Source organism: Macaca nemestrina, chromosome 6, assembly GCF_043159975.1.
Source record: "Macaca nemestrina isolate mMacNem1 chromosome 6, mMacNem.hap1, whole genome shotgun sequence".
Taxonomy (NCBI): domain Eukaryota; kingdom Metazoa; phylum Chordata; class Mammalia; order Primates; family Cercopithecidae; genus Macaca; species Macaca nemestrina.
The window spans coordinates 141,953,622-141,973,857 of record NC_092130.1 but is presented as its reverse complement, the minus strand read 5'-3'; the positions used below and the strand labels follow the sequence as shown (position 1 = coordinate 141,973,857).

General features: G+C 38.1%; 1 protein-coding gene across 5 annotated transcripts in view; it reads right to left on the bottom strand.

The window, feature by feature from the left end:
- Positions 1–20,236, bottom strand: part of FYB1 (FYN binding protein 1) — a 164,566-nt gene that overhangs the window by 39,384 nt on the left and 104,946 nt on the right. For all 5 annotated transcript variants that reach the window (XM_011726745.2, XM_071098989.1, XM_011726746.3 and 2 more), the window contains exons 3-4: positions 12,794–12,950; positions 757–803 (exon numbers count right to left, since the gene is read on the bottom strand). In XM_011726745.2, coding sequence (XP_011725047.1) covers positions 757–803; positions 12,794–12,950 — 204 coding nt within the window. The remainder of the gene's footprint in view (positions 1–756; positions 804–12,793; positions 12,951–20,236) is intronic.

The window sequence follows — 20,236 nt, the reverse complement described above, 5'->3', positions numbered from 1 at the left end:
AATTCAAAGGAGATATAATTTGATACACATAAGAGAAAAATGGAAAACTGAATAACAGGACCGATTGATGAGAGTGTAGAGAGATGCATCTCTTCTGGAGAGCATGCCAGTCATACTCGGTCAACCTCTTCTGGAGAGCATGCCAGTCATACTCGGTCAACCTCTTCTGGAGAGCATGCCAGTCATACTCGGTCAATCTAAGTATTCCATAGTTCTGAGCAACCATTCCACTGCGGGATATATATCTTAAAGGTAAGTCTCTGAGATGTCCGCATGGGGATGTATACAAGAAGGTGCATTGCATTGTTGTTTGTGGTACCAGTGAGTTTGAGGCAAGTGAAATATGGATGCCTACCATGGAGTACTGTGCAGTCGTTAACAGCAACAGACTACCCACACACATAGTGATATGAACGGGCCCCAAAACCACATTATCCCGATTGTACAAAAATACTAGAGAAACCTATAATATATGCTTTCTGTGAACTAAATAGATGCATACACGTCACAATATGTGAAGAATTTGTGCAAACACGCATACACATTAAATATGTTCGAATATTTGTCTGTAGTAAGGAAGGAGGAGAAAGGAAGTGAGTTATGAGGATAAGAGGGAATAAACAAATGAAACAAGAGAGGGGCCCTGCACAGACCAATGATAATAATGACCTATTAATGAACCTATAAGAATGAATAGCTCAAACTTCTGTACCTGAGTTTACAAATAAATAAATAAAATATGTTTTTGTCCTTTACCATCAGAGTGCATGACACCATCTTGATTGTCTTCATTGACAGGGTTTCTGAAAACAAGAAAGAAGAAACAGTGAACATGGAACAAGCAGATGCTCACTTTACAATGAAAAAGAGAAAAGGATTATTTTGTGAATTATTCTTTTCTCTTGAATATTTGCCCTGATTTAAAGCTTCACACATCACTAGCATAGGCTTTAGCCTTATGTTTATGCTGCTCCTGTGGCAGAAAATGGAGAATTGGGAAACTTGAGTATAGCACTATCCATTCATAGTAGACTCATACAATTCATTCGTTGCTTCTGGAGGGTAATATGTTTTCCATTAAATTGGCAGTAAATCAACACTTCAATTCTGGGTTATGAGGGCATTTAATTGGTTCTACGGTACACATACAAAAGAGAATTAGTTCTAGGGCTGGGTACCATGGCTCATGCCCATAATCTCAGCACTTTGGGAAGCTGAGGCAGATGGATCACTTGAAGTCAGGAGTTCCAGACCAGCCTGGGCAACAGGGCAAAATGCCGTCTCTCCTAAAAATATTAGGTTGGTGCAAAAGTAATTATGGTGTTTGCCATAAAACGAATGGTAAAAGCCACAATTACTTTTGCACCGACCTAATACAAAAAATTAGCCTGGCATGGTACTGCACACCTATAATCCCAGCTACTCAGGAGGTTGAGGTGGGAGAATTGCTTAAGCCTGGGAGGCAGAGGTTGCAATGAGCTAAGATGGCACCACTGCACTCCAGCCTATGCAACAGAGTAAGACTCTGTCTCAAAAAAAAAAAAAAAAAAAAAAAAAGAATATAGTTCCAATCCGTGACTCCTTCCTTTTCTCCAGATGGTTTCGTCTTGGCTTCATTTTTATCACCCTGAACTCCAAGGTGCTTCATTCCAACGGCTTCACTCTAATTGCCCCTAATAGCATTACTGATACCTGGGCCCCACAAATCCCTATTTATGTATATGACCATTTGTATTTTCTATTCCTATTCTCAGGTTAATTAACATAGCTGGAGAAAATTGCTGTCAATTTTACTGACTCTGGACATTACAAACAATTGGTATGAAATCTCAGCTGTATCCCCCTCTGCTTTTCTACAATCTCATCACTCTTTTTTGTGTAGTCAGCCTTCTCTTGCATTGTCCTTCTCCACACCTATTAAAAATGTTTACCACTTTCTTCAATCTGAGATTCCTCACTGCTCCCCTATAATCAGATGACCTTGTTTCTTATTTCACTGATAAAACAGCAGTCATTAGGTGTGAGTTCTCTTAAGAAAATACATTTTCTTAACCCACAAACTCATCTTCAGTTATACCCATCCTTACCTTCTCTCTACTCTCTGAACCTGTGCTATTAATTTCATCTGAATTCTCAGTAATTTTACTCCATCGATTACCCCCTTTCTTCCATGTGTTGCTTTATTACTTATATTCTGCTTACTTCACTCTTTGCCCTTAAATCTCTCATTCTTTGTTTTCTTCCTCAGCCCAAGTTACTGTTTCCATAAGAAACAAACACTTCACTTTACCTCTGTGAATTCTTCACATCACCACAAGATATTCCTCCTTTATCCAGCCAAGCTAAGGAAAAGTTGTCTTTATTCACTGACTCTACTTCCTCTCCTCCCACACATTTCTTTCCCAACTGCAATCTTTCCCCTATTGCCACTTCTTCCCTGAGGCTATTCTTAAAAATACTAGCTATCAAATCCACTGGACCCTCTCAAATTGCATCTTACTCGATTGCTTTGTGGCCCTGGACAGTACTGGCCATTTTGCCCTCTTTGAGTTTCCTTTGTTTGTTTCCATGAGAAATAGCTCCTGGCTCACTTCTTGTCTCTCTGGCTACTACCCCACAATTTTCTCTGTGGTTTATTTTCTTTTGACTTATCTTTTAAATGATGATGTTCTGTTGTGTTCTGGTCTTGATTCTCTTCTTCTTTTTTCACTTTGCAGTTTTTCCTAAATGGTTTCATGTACCTCCACAGCTTTATATATGATCTTAATGTTGGCGAATTCCATGTTGAAATCTCTAGCCCAGGCTTCCCTTCTGAGTTTCCGATTCAAATGTATACATCTTGGGTGTCCTACAGCCAGTTCCATATTACTATCTCAGAAATGGAGGTTTCCCCCTTTTAGCCCAGCCTAAACCTGCTCTCCCTACTAGGTTTCTTTTCTTGGTGAAAGGCACCACAATTCACATATCCATCAAGCAGCAACTCATCCTTTGTTTTTCACTCATCTTCAGTCCCATGCCAAATCAATCATCAAATTACATCAGTTCCTTATACTAATTCACTTCCCTCTTCCATTTCTCCTCTCTCCCGCTAGACACAAAAATAGGATTATATTATCTCTGGAGTGGGCTTTTGCAGCAGCCATCTGGTCAGTGTTCTAGTAATCAGAATTACTCCTTCTCTTCCCTATCCTGATAGTCCCTTCTCCAACTTTTGCCATCTTTCTAACACAAAAATATGATTATCTCACTCTCATGTCCAATAGTCAAACTCCTTAAAGAGTTAGGAAAGATTATTACTTGAACATTACTTGAGATGCTGGCTGCAAAATGTGTGTTTTACCACATTTGAAGAATGTGGGCTGGAAGTGCCTTTTTATCACTAAAACCATAATATGGGCTCAGTGGATACATTTGTAACTCAGGAAGAACTGTCACGGATATCTATCTCAGTCTCTACTTGAGATGGTAAATATAGGTAGGGACTAACTGTTAATCTAATAAATTCACTTTAAAAAATAGAAAATTAAAAATTTAACTTATATATGCTTAGCTTTCTATTTGCGTAAGTGTAAAGGCCCTGTTAATTAACTCATTAAATTTGTCATGACAAGACACTGCTTTCTTTCGTGAGCCTTTTTCATCCTTGGAACATTTAGAATTAAATACAGACATGATGGAATAAACCAAACTCATAGTAAAAACAATGTGTGGAATAAGTTTTATAACCATTGAGACAATGTATGTACAGTCAATTTTTTTACATATTTGTAATATTTAAGAGATTTGTTACATTAGAAAATATTCAGTTAGACTTGTCACATCAATTTAAAATTTGTGGTTTAGACTTTCTAAATTTTAGGTGAAACATTAAGGAGTCTAGGTATTGAGTGTCAATGGCTGCTCACATCAAAAAAGGAGAGTCAAGCAAACATTATTAGTTCCAGATGAAAGAATACACCAAAAAATAAAAGAAATAAATTTGATCAAGCCACCTCTACCTCCTACTGTCAATGTATAGGAAATACAGAGGAGAGAGGGACATATAGCTATATTATAGTGAGCAATCAGCAAAATCTAGATGTTGGGGAACTATAGTATCCACAAACAACTTGATATCCTCAACAAATAAATTGCAAAGAATTAAAAAAAGACAGGGAGAGTGAACCTATATCTTAAAAGAGAATAACAGTCCGGGCATGGTGGCTCACACCTGTAATCCCAGCACTTTGGGAGTCTTCTGAAGTGGGTGGATCATCTGAGGTCAGGAGTTTGAGACCAGCTTGGTCAACATGGTGAAACCCTGTCTCTACTAAAACTACAAAAATTAGCCGGGTGTGATAGTGGGCATCTGTAATCCCAGCTACTTGGAAAGCTGAGATGAGAATCTATTGAACCTGGGAGGTGGAGGTTGCAGTGAGCCAAGATCATGCCACTGCACTCTAGACTGGATGACAGAGCGAGACTCTGTCTCAAAAAAAAAAAAAAAGGAACAACAAAACACAAAACATATATGCCAACAAAGATGTGTATACTTTGTATTCTTATTCAAACAACTTAAAAGACATACATGTTGTAAGAGATAACTGGAAATTTGAACACTGACTCGGTATTTTATATTAATGCACAGAATCTATTTTTTTAGGAACACATACTGAAATATTTATACATGAAATTACATGATGTTTTGTATTAGTTTCAAAATATTATAAGAGGCAAGTGGGTGAGGGTATAGATAAGACAAGATTGGTCATGAGTTTATAGTTGTCAAAGTTGGTGAAGGGAACATGGAGGCTCATTATACTATTCTTCCTGCCTTTTATATGCTTAAAATTTTTTTGCAATAAATATACTTCATAAAAAGTATAAGAAAAATCTAATTGCAAATACTATTGGATATTTATGGGAACTGGATATGGTTCAATTTAATAGATTTACGAGAGTCATTTAAATTCTTGAGAGGATTTTGCTTAGTGGGGTGATTAAATGTGTTCATTCAGATATCTGGAATGTTTAAAAATGAAATTAAATATGTTAATATATACATGCAATATGAAACATCAAAGGAAGTTTCATTAACCACATTTATAAGCAGAACTATTGATTTGAAAGAATTTAATTTGAGCCATGTGAATTGTCCAATCATTAATCAAAGATCCCCCGAAAATAATTCTAATTTAAGTACAAATTACTAGATGTATAAATAAAATAACAAGTCACATAATATAAATTTAAGTACTTAAAGTAAAATAGGCCTTTGCATTACTAACTTTGATGAATTGAATATTAATTAAAAATATGAAAATACCTAAGACATTAAAATACACTGACATTGTACAGAGTAAAATCCATAGCTCTTTTTATGGCATACAAGGTTCTTATGATCAACCTTGCCCTGTAAAGCTTTATTTCTCATATTTCCTTTTCTTACATTATCTTCTCACATATGAACAGCAAACTCATATGCTGTCTGAACTCTGTCTGGTTTCCTGTTCCTTCATGCTCAGCCCACGCTTCCCTTCTTTGGAATAATCCTCCTGTCTCGGCATCCTCTGCTTGCAGTCCTTTCATTCTTTTCTTTCCTTCTTTCCGTCTTTCTTTCTTTTACTTTTTCTTTTTCTTTTTTTTTTTTTTAACACAGAGTCTCACTCTGCTGCCCAGGCTGGAGTGTAGTGGTACAAGCTCGGCTCACTGCAACCTCTGCCTCCAGGGTTCAAGTGATTCTCTTGCCTCAGCCTCCCGGGTAGCTGGGATTCTACAAACGCCTGCCACCATGCCCAGCTAATTTTTGTATTTTTAGTAGAGACAGGGTTTCACCATATCGGCTAGGCTGGTCTCGAACTCCTAACCTCAGGTGATCCACCCGCCTCAGCCTCCCAAAGTACTAGGATTACAGGTATGAGCCACCGCACCTGGCCTCCATTCTTTAAGCCTCTCTTTTAAACAGTCCTTCCTTTGTGAAGTTGTCCCTGATTTCCTTAAGCCTAATCATTGCTTTGCTTCTCTGCATCATCCATCCATCCATCCGTTATAGTGATTATTCTATATTCCTTTGTAATTATAGGTTAATTGCTTCAGGTCTCTCTTTTCACTACCAGGGCATAAACTCCTTAAGGAAAGGGATTGTCACTTTGCTAGTTAATTTATTATTATGATTATCCTTTTAGAAAATTATTAGAATAATTCCTGTCATGATAGGTTTTTGATTTTTTTGATGAATTAACAATATTCTTATAATACCAAGAGACTAGCTTTTATTACTAAAGCAAATTATCATTGGTGAAAAGGATGTTAAATCAAAAAGACCACCAGATTTAAGCAATTTACTTCCTAAAACACCTGTATGAATAACAAATACTTCTAAAAGGAAGGGTATTTGCATAGCATATTCATACATGTGTGTCTGCACATTTATGCAAAGCATTTATTACTTGTAGACAATGTTTACCTGCACACATTTGTTTTATTTATGGACCCAAAATATGAATCTTAGTGCCACTTTATATAGGCCTGAATTTATAATATGTATATTATTAAAATGTTCAATAAATATGAAATAGTGACTATAATAGCAATGATGGTGAAGAATAAAAGGAAAAGAGATGAGGAAGAGAAATAGATGCAGGTGCATTGAGTAAATTCAGATCAAACTGTCAGCAATTTCACCAAGGGTTCCAAGCATGGAGAAAAGCCCCATAGAGAGAGCAAGAGAAAAACAATGGAACCAGTCACAGCCCAAGTCATAAGAAATTGAGCAGAGGGAGGGGGTGAAGAAGAAGAAAAGGAAGCTTACCAGTTATGATAATAGATCTATTCAATAAAGCCTCTCACTATAGATCTTTGTTTTTATGTGATAGCATGTAGAATTAAACAGGAAAAGTAAAGTTAATGACTGTCATTTTTAGAACGCTTATTAGTGTCTTATTTCCTGACGTATAAAGATGTAAAACTGTTGCCCTCTATATTTTTCTTTTCTTTCCTTTTCTTTTCTTTTCTTTTGTGTTTTTTGGAGACAGGATCTCACTCTGTCCCGCAGGCTGGAGTGCAGTGGTGAGATCACGGCTCACTGCAGGCTGGATCTCTCAGGCTCAGGGATCCTCCCACCTCAGCCTCCCAAGTAGCTGAGACAACAGGCGAGTGCCACCATGCTCAGCTAAACTTTTGTACATATGTGTGTATGCGTGTATTTAAATTTAAAATACAATATAACTTTGGCCTCAACTACTTTATTTTCAAAGTTATTTAGGATTTCTGATTCTCACCTGTCTCAAATCTTTTATGCTCTTAAGACATCCTGACTTGAATGACACGATTGCAAGTTACTTCTGGGAACAGCTTTAGGAGTAGGCAGAACAGGCTGCAGATGATAAAGTTCACCCTGTCTTCTAAAATTCATTCCTTGATCCCAATTACAGATTCCACTCTACACCCTAGGGAGAACTGTAAACCTTAGGGAAGCCATTGCTCCCCGCTGCTCAAATGCTCAGCTTCTGCAATTCTCCCCTCTCTCCGCTCTTATCATTATATATATATATTTATATATAGAATATATATAAATATACACATATACTGTATATATAATATATAAATACATAAATATACAAATATAGAAGTATATTTGTAGACACAGGGTTTTACCATATTGCTCAAACTGGTCTTGAATTCCTGGATTCATGTGATTGGCTCACCTTGGCCTCCCAAAGTGCCGGGATTACAGGCATGAGCCACCATGCCCAGCTGGCCTTTATACTTTATTGGCTATTCATGCATTTAGCTTTTAATTATCAGAATTTTTTTTTAAGAAGGAGGAAGAAATCTACATGACACATTAAACTTTGTTCTATACCTGCCTTATTGGGAGTAAAATCTTGCGACCCTTTCTCTGGAACATGTCTTCCTATATTTAACCCATGAGGAATTTGAAAACTGACTTGCTAAAGCCAACACTTTCCAACTGGTGTGACAGAAGACTGTCTGGCAGCGGGCTACTGATATGGCAAGTCTCAAGTTTCAGAACATTTTAAGCATCTCTAATCAATAAAATGGTTATAATGGTAAATTCTTACTTTTCCTCCAATTTTACAGACAAAAAATAAAACATGCACACAAACAGAAACCAAAAAACCCTTTAAACTAACTGTGAATGACTTCAGGGTAAGAACTGTTGAAGTTTTCCTTTTCTAACCTTAGTCACTTCCCATTATTTATTATTTTTTATTACTTCACTTTTCCTGTCTCATTACTATTAATAACCATGTAATTTGTTTGATATGCCAAAACACTCAACCATTGATTCTGTTTTAATATGAAAAATTATGATGTTAAAATTATAATTTAAAAAGGTACCAAGAAATATATTACACTAAAAGATGTTGATTTGAACATTAAAAATAATAAACATGCTCTTTTGACCCATTTCATTTTCTCTTCAAATGCCTGAGTAAAAATAGCAGAAAATGTAACAAACTGATTTCTGACCACTAGGTGGGGAAACAATACAATTTAAAATACAATCTAACTTTGGCCTCAGCTACTTTATTTTTTAGTTATTTAGGATTTCTGATTCTCACCTGTCTGAACTCTTTTACACTCTTAAGACATCCTGACCTGAATGATACGATTGCAAGTTACTTCTGGGAGCAGCTTTAGGAGTCGGCAGAACATGCTGCAGATGACAAAGTCCACCCTGTCTTCTGAAATTCCTTCCTTGATCCCGATTAGAGATTCCACTCCATGCCCTAGGGAGAACTGTAAACCTTAGGGAAGCCATTGCTCCCCGCTGCTCTAACGCTCGGGTCCTGCAATTCTCCCCTCTCTCCATCCTTATCATTTTTCCTGCTTGACTGAATCTTTCCCATCAGCCTACAAATGTGCTGTTATTACCATCTTTAAGAAGGCTCTTGATCTCATTTCTCCCATCAGTTACTGTCCCGTTTCTTTGGTTTCCCTTTCTTTGTAAAGGAGTTGTATATATTTTCTCTGTCCAATTCTTCTCCTTTCATACTCTTTTAAAGCCATTTCAATCAGCCTTGTATCCCCACCACTCCTGACAACTTCCCCTGCACTGACCTCCACAGTCCTCACTTTTTGGCCTCCACCAGCACCTGACACAGTTGCTCACTGACTCCTCCTTGGATGCTTCCTTTCCTGGGCTTCCAGGACCCCTGCTTTATTGGTTGTTCCTTTTATTCTCCTTTGCCCCTTCTCCTCCTACTAGGCCTCAGAGAGTTATAGTGCCCCAGAGCTCAGTTCTTTTCTTCCCTGTTTTCACTCCCTTCCTTGATCATCTTAACGAGCCTCACGACTTTCAGCGTGGAATATATTCCTATTTCTCCCCTATGTTAAACCCAGAACTCTCTCCCAAACTCTCCACTTCTTACCCAAGTGAATGCTTAAAAGGTACCCCAAACTTAACATAGCCATGACCTCCAGATCTTCCTCACCTTTGTTAAACAAAATCTAGGAGGCCATTTTTTTGGACTAAATTCCTGCACTGCGCCCCAGAAGACCGACTAAAAATCAAAATGGAATCACCCATGCTCACCAAACGGAAACTGAGTTGTTATCTGGCCTTTGGGGAAATCAGGAGAGAGAGAGAATGGCCTAGTTGCCCGAAGAGGCCAATTTTCACCTTCTATCATAATAATGAAGCTCTGTTTTAATCTTTACAACAAAGAGGGACCTGAAGTAACCTGATGTTAACCAATCCATTATCTTTCTATTGTTCTATTTCCCTGTACCTGCCCTACAAGGAAAGTAACTTTGAAATGACCAATCCACTTTTTGTTCTTTGTGTCTGCTTTCTTCAGTTCTTTTTGTTTATAAAGCCAACCTCCACTGCTTCACTCGTTGGAACACTTACTTTATTTTATGGAACAAAGTGTTGCCCGATTTTAGACGTGCAAATAAAAACTCTTGAGATCTTTAGATTTGCCATAATTTTAACATCTTCATCATTTGACATCCTCAGCCTCCTCATGGTGGTGCTTGGGCTGACAGATGCGTGATCCTGACAGTCGCTTGGGCCAAAAACACTGGAATCACCCATTCTAGATTTCCCTTTTTCCTTCATACCCTAAATCCAAATTCTTTTGTCTCTCCCTTCAAAATACATCCAATATATGGACACTTCTCACCACCTCCACTGTTCCCAACATGGTCAGTGCTACTGCATATCTTGCCTGCATTTCTGTAATATCTGAGTAACTGGTTTCCCTGCTTTGACAATTGTCTACTTACTGTCTCTTCTCAGCATATCCATTAAGGTGATTTTTATAAAGCACAAGTCAGAAAACATCACTGCTTTGCTCTAGCTCTTTAATTGGTTCCCATTTCACTTAAGATAAGGGTTGCAGTCTCTGTCACGGCTTACAAGGCCCTACATGAGCTGACTCCTTCCCTACTGTTCCTTTCCTTGCTCTCTCTACCTGCTCTCTCTGCTTAGAACAGTCTTCCTTCATGTCTAACTCCCTTACTTCCTTTGAATCTTTGCTCAAGTATCACTTTCTATTAGGTTGGTGCAAAAGTATAAATATATAGGAAGCTACCCTTGCTTCTCTCAAGCAGTAACATGTTGCCCCAACGCCACCCTCACACTCCACCTCCACCACTTACCTCTGCTCTGTTTTCCCTTAGGAAATATGTTAGGAAGTATCAAGTGCTAATACCATATACTTTACCTGTTTATTACTTATTTATTTTTGAGACAGGGTCTTGCTCCGTCACCCAGGCTGGAGTGCAGTGGCATAATTAGGCTCACTGCAGCCTCGACTTCCTGGGCTGAAGCAATTCTCCTGCCTCAGCCTCCTGAGTATCTGGGTCTACAGGCATGCACCATCATGCCCAGCTAATTTTTAAATGCGTAGTAGAGACAGGGTCTCACTATTTTGCCCACGCTGGCCTCAAACTCCTGAACTCAAGCGATCCTCCCACGTCTGTCTTTCAAAGTGTTGGGATTACAGGCGTGAGCCACTGTGCCCAGCCCTGTTTATTATTTTCATTTCTTTAGTCCCTGCTTTGCAGAGGTCTTTGTTTGTTTACTAATATTTCCTGAACTCCTGTTACAAAGGCACAATGTAGTGGCTCAAAAAATCCTTGTTGCATGACTGTAAAGGAAATCTATTAGATCTTGACCTGAGAGTGGTCTTTGATTAGAAAATGGAGGAATGCTTGCAGGTTGGCAGAGGGAATGTTTGGGAAATACCCCTGTATGTGTTTTGAGGACTGGTGCTGTGAGAAGTACAGAAACACCTACATCTTTCACAATTCTTCTTACAGACTACCCTGTACATTGCCCCTTCATGTGAAATATAAGCTTTTGAGCCTGAACATCAAGGGCCATTTTGATTTCATTTCCTCTATGCATTTCTAGCTTCCCCTTCTTGGGGAAAATTTTCTAACCCAGAGATTGCTTCACTGTGGAATTTACTTAAGCTTTCTGATGGGAGCTTGAAAGTCTTTCACTATATACATTTTCCCTTTTGAAAAAACAAAGTAGCTAGATATCATGGAGGATTAGAGGCTTTAAATTGACGTCCATAAATTCAAATGCCTGGAAGGGTGTGCAGTTAATATAAATGCACAACGCAGGTCACATATAAGATAATAGCCATGAAGCTGCTCTAGCACCTTCTACTTACTATCCTTAAACCCCCAAGAAAGCATATTAAAGTTAAAAATGATGGCATTTTTGCATGACAAATATGTTTTCTATCCTTTCCTTAAATTGTAGTCATCAAGCATTTCAGGGAATCTGTCAATCCAATATTGTTATTAACAGTTTCCATTATGTGGATTATGGATATTAAGTACTTTTGTTGTAAGGAACATCAATCCAGTAGGGGAATTTAAGTGAAGGTAAACCAAATTGTACAAATATGTTGAGATATAACTTATTTGTGATAAAGGAGAATCATGTTAAGCAACTTTCTATGAGAAGAAAGGGAATATCTAGTCCATTTTGTCTCAAGGATTTATGCTTGCTGTTGTCTGAACATTCTTCTTAAAATGACATTCCATTTTATTCCAACCTGCCACTTGCTTTTCCCTTTACCAACTATTCTATTAAATCCTGGGTAAAGAGCCCATGCATAGCAACCCCTACAGTGCTGACATTTCTGAAAAATACCATCTAAGAAAATTCAAACAAGAGCAGGCTTGAATAAAAGTTTCCTAGATTCTAAAGCCAACCCAAAAATTCTGATGGGTGAGAGAAAATCTGTATTATTTTTTAATTAAAGGAGGCTATTTTGCATAGTAGTTTAAAGCACACTTACTTTGGATTCAGACTAACATTGGTTGAAATTTTTATTCTACACTATTTTGTGATTTTGGAGAAGTTACCTGGCTTCTTTGCAGAGCTAAAGTTCCGTTTCCTTATCTGTGAAATAATGATGATGCTATCTAATCAATAAGGTTATAGAGATGATATATGTAAAATTCCTAGCACATCATAAACAGTCAGTAAAAATATGGTGATGGACTGGTGGTAATTGTGATAGTGGAGGAGTTGGTGGTTCTCAAGAAAGCTTCAGAACTTTTTAGAAAACAGGGGAAATTTTCTTCAAATAAACTCTTAAGGGGAAACCCAACATAAAACAGATAAATAAAAATGACTCAGAACTGAGCAATTCTAGGGGTATTTGCACTGTCATCTTGGCCAGCTCTTCTCCCTGCCAGCTGCCCACTTTTGTAGACCCAGAAGTTTCCCATGGAACTCTCAGTATTCAACCAAGCATAGTTTGAAAATCTGTGGCAAGAGACAGGGAAAGAAATGGCAAGATAATCTTTTGCTTACTTTAGGTCAAACGGAGGTTTAATGTTTCTGGGAGGTAGGCTTGGGACTGGTGGTTGTGATGGGTGAGATGCTGGCAATGGTGGCTGGCTGGCCGGATGGGATGGTGGAGGTGGTGGCGGAGAAGTTGTTGAGTAAGACGTCTGGCCTTTGCTAGTACCTAAGAAGCAAAGCAAACAATACCATGAATTAAGACAAATCTTCAAAAAGAAGATTGTTAATTGCAACCATAGTTGGCTACAGATAAAATAATTTGGCAAAAATTAACAACTGGCTATATGGAATTTTCAAAAAAGAGTATGTTTATTTTATTATTATTACTATGTTGTGTGCTATATATCTTTTGTGAGACAGGATTTCGCTCTGCTACCCAGGCCGGGGTGCAGCGGCTCCATCATGGTTCACTGTAAGCTCAAACTCATGGGCTTTCAGGATCTTCCTGCCTCAGCCTCCTGAGTAGCTGGGACTACATGCGTGCACCACAATGCCCATCTAAGTTTTTTAAAAAATGTTAAACTTTTTGTAGAGATGAGGTCTTGATATGTTGCCCAGGCTGGTTTTGAACTCCTGGGCACAAGCAGTCCCCCTGCCATGACCTCCCCAAATGTTGGGATTACAGATGTGAGCCACTGTGCCCGGTCTTATTCATCCTTTACATCAATAAAATATATTACGTGTATGTATATGTGTATAACACACATACACACACATACACACAGAGTTTTTCCTGGTTGTTAAACATTTATCAGCATACCATTGCTGGTACCTAAAAAATTCCTAGGTTCTATCTGCTAAATAGTGACTAGAATCAGTTGTTTCTATGTCTTTCCTCTTTGCTTTGATCCTCTTCCTCTCACTCATTCCTCCATTGACTTTCTGATTTCATATACCAGACTTTGGAATTACGCAGGTTGCCTTGTTTTCCTAAATATGGAATTTTAATTTCTTTCTCATTTGGGGGTGATTTTCTGAGAGGAAAAGAGGATAATATCTTAACAAACATTTTGTTTTAATTTTACCTGCCTTTGAGCACAAATGAGGTCTTTTTTCATGTTTATAACCATTTTCCTTTTTTTTTTTCCTTTTGAGAGGGAGTCTAGCTTTGTCACCCAGGCTGGAGTGCAGTGGCGCGATCTCAGCTCACTGCAACCTCTGCCTCCCAGGTTCAAGCGATTCTCCTGCCTCAGCCTCCTGAGTAGCTGGGATTACAGGCATCTGCCACTATGCCCAGCTAATTTTTGTATTTTTATTGGAGACGGGGTTTCTCTTTGTGTTTTTAGTAGAGACAGGATTTCACCATGCCCACCACCGTGCCCAGCTAATTTTTGTATTTTTAGTAGAGAAAGGGTTTCACTGTGTTGACCAGGCTTGTCTTGAACTCTTGACCTTGTAATCCACCCACCTTGTCTTCCCAAAGTGCTGGGATTACAAGTGTGAGCCACTGCGCCCAGCCTCCTTTTAACTGTATTATTGATTCAGATACTTTGCCTATTTCAAAATTAGTATTTTCCTTTTGTTGGTTTTTAATATTTTTATTAAGGATATTAGTCTTTTTGTTTCTTAACTGGACCAATGGAATGTAATTAGGCTGCTTTGGATCCTGCTTTTGCCTGTCCATACATTAAAAAATATAACACAATGAATAAAACCTCTTTACAAACTTCAAAAAAAAAAAAATACGGCACTTCACTGTAAATTTCTTTACACGGGTAATGCTAAGGTTTTACACAGCATATGACACAAACACATTCCTAATTTCTTTTAGGTATTTCTCCCTCTTGCCAAAGCTCTTCACTTAGGATAATTGCTGACTATATTGCCCTCTCTCTTCATTCTCTGACCTCACCCTGGTGTTTCCCTTCTTCCTGGAGTCTTAAAAACTGCTCAGGCCCTGCACTGCAGACTCCAGACCCTCCAGGCCAGGAACAGTTCCCACAAGAATAGTTCTGCTTTTGCAGCTAGTTTTTGGGGATGGAGGTAGACAGAATTAGTTCCCCTGTAAATCTCATGAATTAAAAACTCCAACTCAAGATATTTACGTTAGAAATGTTGAATCCGGTTCATTTTTGTCCTAACTAAAATAAAAATTTTGGGATATATCAGACTTTTCCTCTAATCAATCAGTCCTTTCGTGTATAATTTCTGTCACCACATTATCTTTAGGAAGGCCTTCCCTAATTTGAGAACAGATAATTATAAACAGTATATTTTCTCCTACTCCGTTGTTTTTTTTTTTGTTTGTTTTTTGTTTTTGTTTTTTTTTTTTTACATTTAACTCTTTAAAACTATTAGTAATTTATTTTGGAGTTTGGTGTGAGATAGAGATTTAATTTTATGGTTGTTGTTGCTCCTAAATCATTTAGCAAATGTTCTGCACCATTTATCTGATAAGCTATTACTTACCAATTTGACATGCCTCTTTCATCATAGAATAAACATGAAAAATTCTAGTGAATATGACAGATGAAAATGGCATCCAGTTATTTTAATTCATAAATAATATGCTTCAGTAGATTCGTAAATGATTTAAAAGCTGTACCCAAAGAGAATATGCCTCTGTGAGTAGATATTAATAAGCCGTCCAAATAGGGAGAAAAATATTTATTAGCCATCTGTGACTTATCCTTTCATGGAAAAGATTTTGACAAGCAGGAAGCATTACCCTGGGACAGTGACTTAGGGCCAACACGTGAGAAGATACAGAATTGGTTTAGGGAATGGTGATTCCTTTGAATTAGAAACACTGAAAACTGACTTCCCCAAATCCAGGCTTTCTGACTTTACACAGGCTTACGAGACTCTGATGTGGCATCTGGGGGCCCTCTGTGGTTCTGCTTACTGGACATCTATTCTCCTTTCTGCGGTTATAATAACTTGAGCAACCCAGGAAGGGGTGTGCTTGCTCTTCTACCAGACTTGGAACTAGAAGGGCGTCCTCCTTGAGTTGCTGGCAGTGGTCTCGCCACCGGCAGAGTAGGGCTCACCTGAGAATGCAGCGAAACCAGCGGGAAGCAGGGCGAGAGATGGAAAAGGACTGGTTAGATTTTAAAGAAAAAGTAGTTTTGGAAAATTGTCAAAGATAATTTGAAAGACGTAATGAGGCACTAAACTAATCGTTTGAGCATGCTCTTCCTCATCAAGCTTGGGAGAACACATGCTAAAGTCTTCCTATGTTACACTAGTATGTGGCAGTGAAACACTTTGCTTTGCAAAACATGTGGTCACTTTCAAATACTGCTAGGAATACATTTGCATGTATACAAAATAATTGTAAGGAAAAGCATCTTAGTTTTTCTGGAGGAAAAAACCAGTTAGACTTACTTTAATGTCTAACGATTGACATTATAATCTAATGATTGACTCTAAAATCTCAATCTGGACTTTATAAAGTGTACTAAAATATAATTAGAACTATTAACATCCTCAAAAGTAAAAATATGTTTTTATTCTGATGGAAAGAGAGGGGATGAATATTGAACTGCAGTAAAATGAGTAAAGAAACAGAAACAATAAAGATAAAAATATCTGGGAGTAATGATATTAAATAATATTAATTAATCACACAATTTTTGGCAAGTACCATACTAGTCATTCTACATATGTAATCTTATTTATTCTGTATAACAGCCCTATGGGGGTATATGTTATTATCTAGTTTCCATTTGATAGTTAAGAAAACTACCCAAGTTCAGAGAATTAGTAAGCAGTAGCGGTGGGGTTCAAACTTGGCCAGAATTTGAACTCTAGTCAATTTTTTATGATGTCTATGCACTTTCTGCTATGCTCCTGCTTCTCAAGATAATTAAATGAAAATTATTAGTAAGTTAAAATAGACACATTAGCAAACTGTCCCACAATCTGGGTCTAAGTTCAGCTTTTTGATTTGTATTTTTCCTCTTAGGGTGATTTTATGAGTGTTTTCAGTTTAATGCAGGAAAGACCTGGCTCTAGAGACTGTAAGGCTCACATATTGGGGTGTTCTGGATGCTAAATTCTGACGCCTTAGAATTTGATTTTGGAAACCAGACAGCAGGGATGTAAACATTCAAGCTAGTAGGAAATAGGTTCTTATAGATGAATGACTGAGACTAGCTGGCTGGGGAAAAAAAAAACCCTCAAGAACAGAAATCGGGGAAGTTTGAAATAGCATAAAAGGACTTAGGAGACATGAAATAAGGGGAAAGAACAACAGGTTTAGACCTCAGCTGGCATTACGAATTAGGGATGTGCAATTTGAGAGCTAACACCTAAAACTCTGATCTACTTATGGCTCTCACCTCCCAAAGCTCAGGGGGGATTGTCTGGATAGCTGTGATTTGAAAGTACTGGAACTGAAAAGACCATGTGGAATGTTATCCTCAAAGAATGACAGGATTGTGCAGGGATATGGATCCCTGTGGCAGTGGGCACAGCTGGTCTTCTGGACAGTGCAGCATGGTTCAGCAGCAATGAGCTAATCAGATGAATTTGCAACCTACTACCCACTGTTGTCCTGAGACCGACAGAGGAACTGTGCTCTGAGCACTCTAACAGGAGATCAAGGCTTCAAGAAGGACATAATCGGCATCTTGCTAATCAGTCAAGTGGGAGCTTGAGTGACTAATGACAAAATTAAGGAAAATTGACTATATTTTTATTAGGGAACAGTTTATACTGGTTACAGAAAAATGGGGAGAATTGCGAATAACGGGGAGTGAAATTGCAATATCTTCTAGAACACAAAAATAATTCTTAAAAATCTAGGAAGTTAATAACCTCTGACTCAAACTTTTCATCCTTTTTAATTTTGGAAGTTTGGAAGAGATCTTGCACAAGTCATGTTCCTCTGCTCAGGCATGCTGGAATGGGTGGAGCACTGAGGCCATTTTACCACAAGGAAATGACCAAGAGAGACCCTCCGTGAGTCGGTGAGTGCTCAGTGGTTATCTGGCCCTGCCTTGAAGAATGGCTCCAGGTTCACTGAAATGCAGGCTACCCAAAATGGTGAGATTTTGTCAGAATCTAAAACTCTATAAACAGAAAAGTGGATTTGAGGGCAGTGGAAGAAGGAGTTGGGAGAGAAGAGGTGGAAATAGAGAGGACCCAACGAGGGTGGTGGTATACTCATGCGAAATGGAAATTGTATTACTTCACAAACTGCATTTTATGTATTTCTGCTGGTCAAAAATGCTGGTTCTAGATATTTTTACAACATTCTGGTAACAAAAATCTATGAAGACTTAGGATATCTACCTTGTAGATTTTGATGTTTGTGACTTTTGACTAAGAAGGTACCTAAAGTCTTCATGTCCTGAGGGGTCATAAGGTACATGTGTCGATCTGGGTCTCAATTTCCTTTTTAAATCCATGGATTCATTTACAACACCAAAGACATTACACTGTATTGCTGCTCCCAATTGCCACAAAACCCTGACCCTAGACTTGGCATTTCTCATTCTGGCTTTTTTGGGATATCTTAGAATTGGACCAGGCATTAGAAAACTTTGATTTTATCTCCAGCTCTATCACCAAAGAGCTATTTATCTTTGGCGAATCACTTAATCTCCATGTGATTTAGTTTCTCCATCTGTCAAATGGGAGCAATAGAGCCCTAACTACCTCAAAGGGGTTTAAGGATGAAATGAGCTAATACGTGTGAAAGCATCTTAAAAAGTTTGAAGCACTGCATAAACATAAAAGATGATCACACAAGGCTGAGGGGTGCCACAAATAAAATCATTTCTAAGTTACTTTAAGACATTTGGAAATTATTTAATTTCATCATCTATTTATTTGAGAATGATTAAGCATCTGTCTCAGATTTTAGCCGTGGAGCTGGCAACTCGTCATATAGACTTTTATTTTCTCTGGGCCTGTGTAGGTACATAGCATTGCCCATTCAAACAAGAAGAAAAGCTCTAGCAACCACATGGCACTGCCAGAGTCTATCTTGGTGACCTCTGTGCCAAGTAGTTTGTAAAACTATTTGGGTGGACACTTAATGGAATCCCTTATGGTTGCATGGCCACGTATAGTCATTCACATCTAAACTAAACACAGTCTTACTGAGATCTTACCACATTTACCATAAAGGTTGTTTGTAATCCCCTTCATCCCCGGACCCTAGCCTTACCTTCCTCATGTACTACAGATGACCTTACCTTTTATTTTACTAAGAACATGGAGAATGCCCCATCTGACTATCCCCACTTGTCCTGCATTCTAACTGAAAATCTCCTAATATCTTGCTCTCCCATTTTTCCTTTGCTCCAGATTCTCTGGAAAGATGGCATTCCTCCTTGCACATACTAACAGCATTTTAGTTCCCATCAGTGCCTGCTTCCTTGTACAACCCACTCCCTTTATTATTAACTCCTTCATTGCATCAAGCAAGAAACATTTACTAAGCACTTACTATGTGCTCTGAACTGTGGTCTGATATCTTTAACTCTAAAGAAACACAACAGTATCCTTTTTTAACCTCTTCCCCCACCCTAGATACCAGCTGATTTTGTTCCTCTTCTTCATGGCCAAACTTCTTGGAACAAAAACCTACATTTGCTACTTCTATATCTTAAAAACGCTTGGATGGCCTCATGGAGAAGCAAAGAATGAAAGGCTTAATTTTAAATTCAGATTCAACCACTTTTATATAAACCTTCCAGTTTTTATTACTCAGTATGAAGACTTGGTTAAGTTGCTTGATATCTCCAAGTCTTCATTTTCTCATCTGCGAAATGGTCACATACACACACTCTGCAGAAGCATCTGACACATGGTATGGTAGTTCTTAATAAATGGTCCTATTCTTCTTAGCTACTAATTGATCTGGCTGTCCCATTCATACACCACAGTCTACTCCCGTCAACTGCAAAGAAAACAATAAACAAACAGAAACTACTTTTTCCTCAAATTAGTCATGTCTAATCCTAGTTTTGTTCGAGAATCTTAGAATGGTCCAAGAATGAAGAAGTTTAAATTCCTAAATCTACCCCAGTAGGCACCACAGCAACCAAATACTACTTTCAGATTCTTCACTCCAAAACACACCAGAAACAATTTTCAGTGGGAGAATCTGAAAGATTGGCAGAAAGAATGTTTGTGCTGAAGTTATTGAGGCCTGGGTTTGACTACTAATCCCATTCAGTATTAGCTGTAGGACACTGGGTAACTTATTTCGCTTCTCTGGGTTTTAGATTCTCTGCCTATTAAAATGGGACTACTGACTCTTAACTTGCAGGGTTGCTACAAGAATTCAAAATATGTCTGTCTGCCAAGCACACAGTAGGTATGCAGTGCTACTTATGAATTACTCTAGGATCTAACACGGTTGTGTTCTATATGGGGCAGGCTCCTTAAAAATCAATAGGACTTGTTTATTTCCATCTGTGCAGAGAGACTGGGATCATCATGCTTCAGTAACTTTTATTAGAAGTTTTCTAAACTGTCACCTGTGCTTGAAATGAC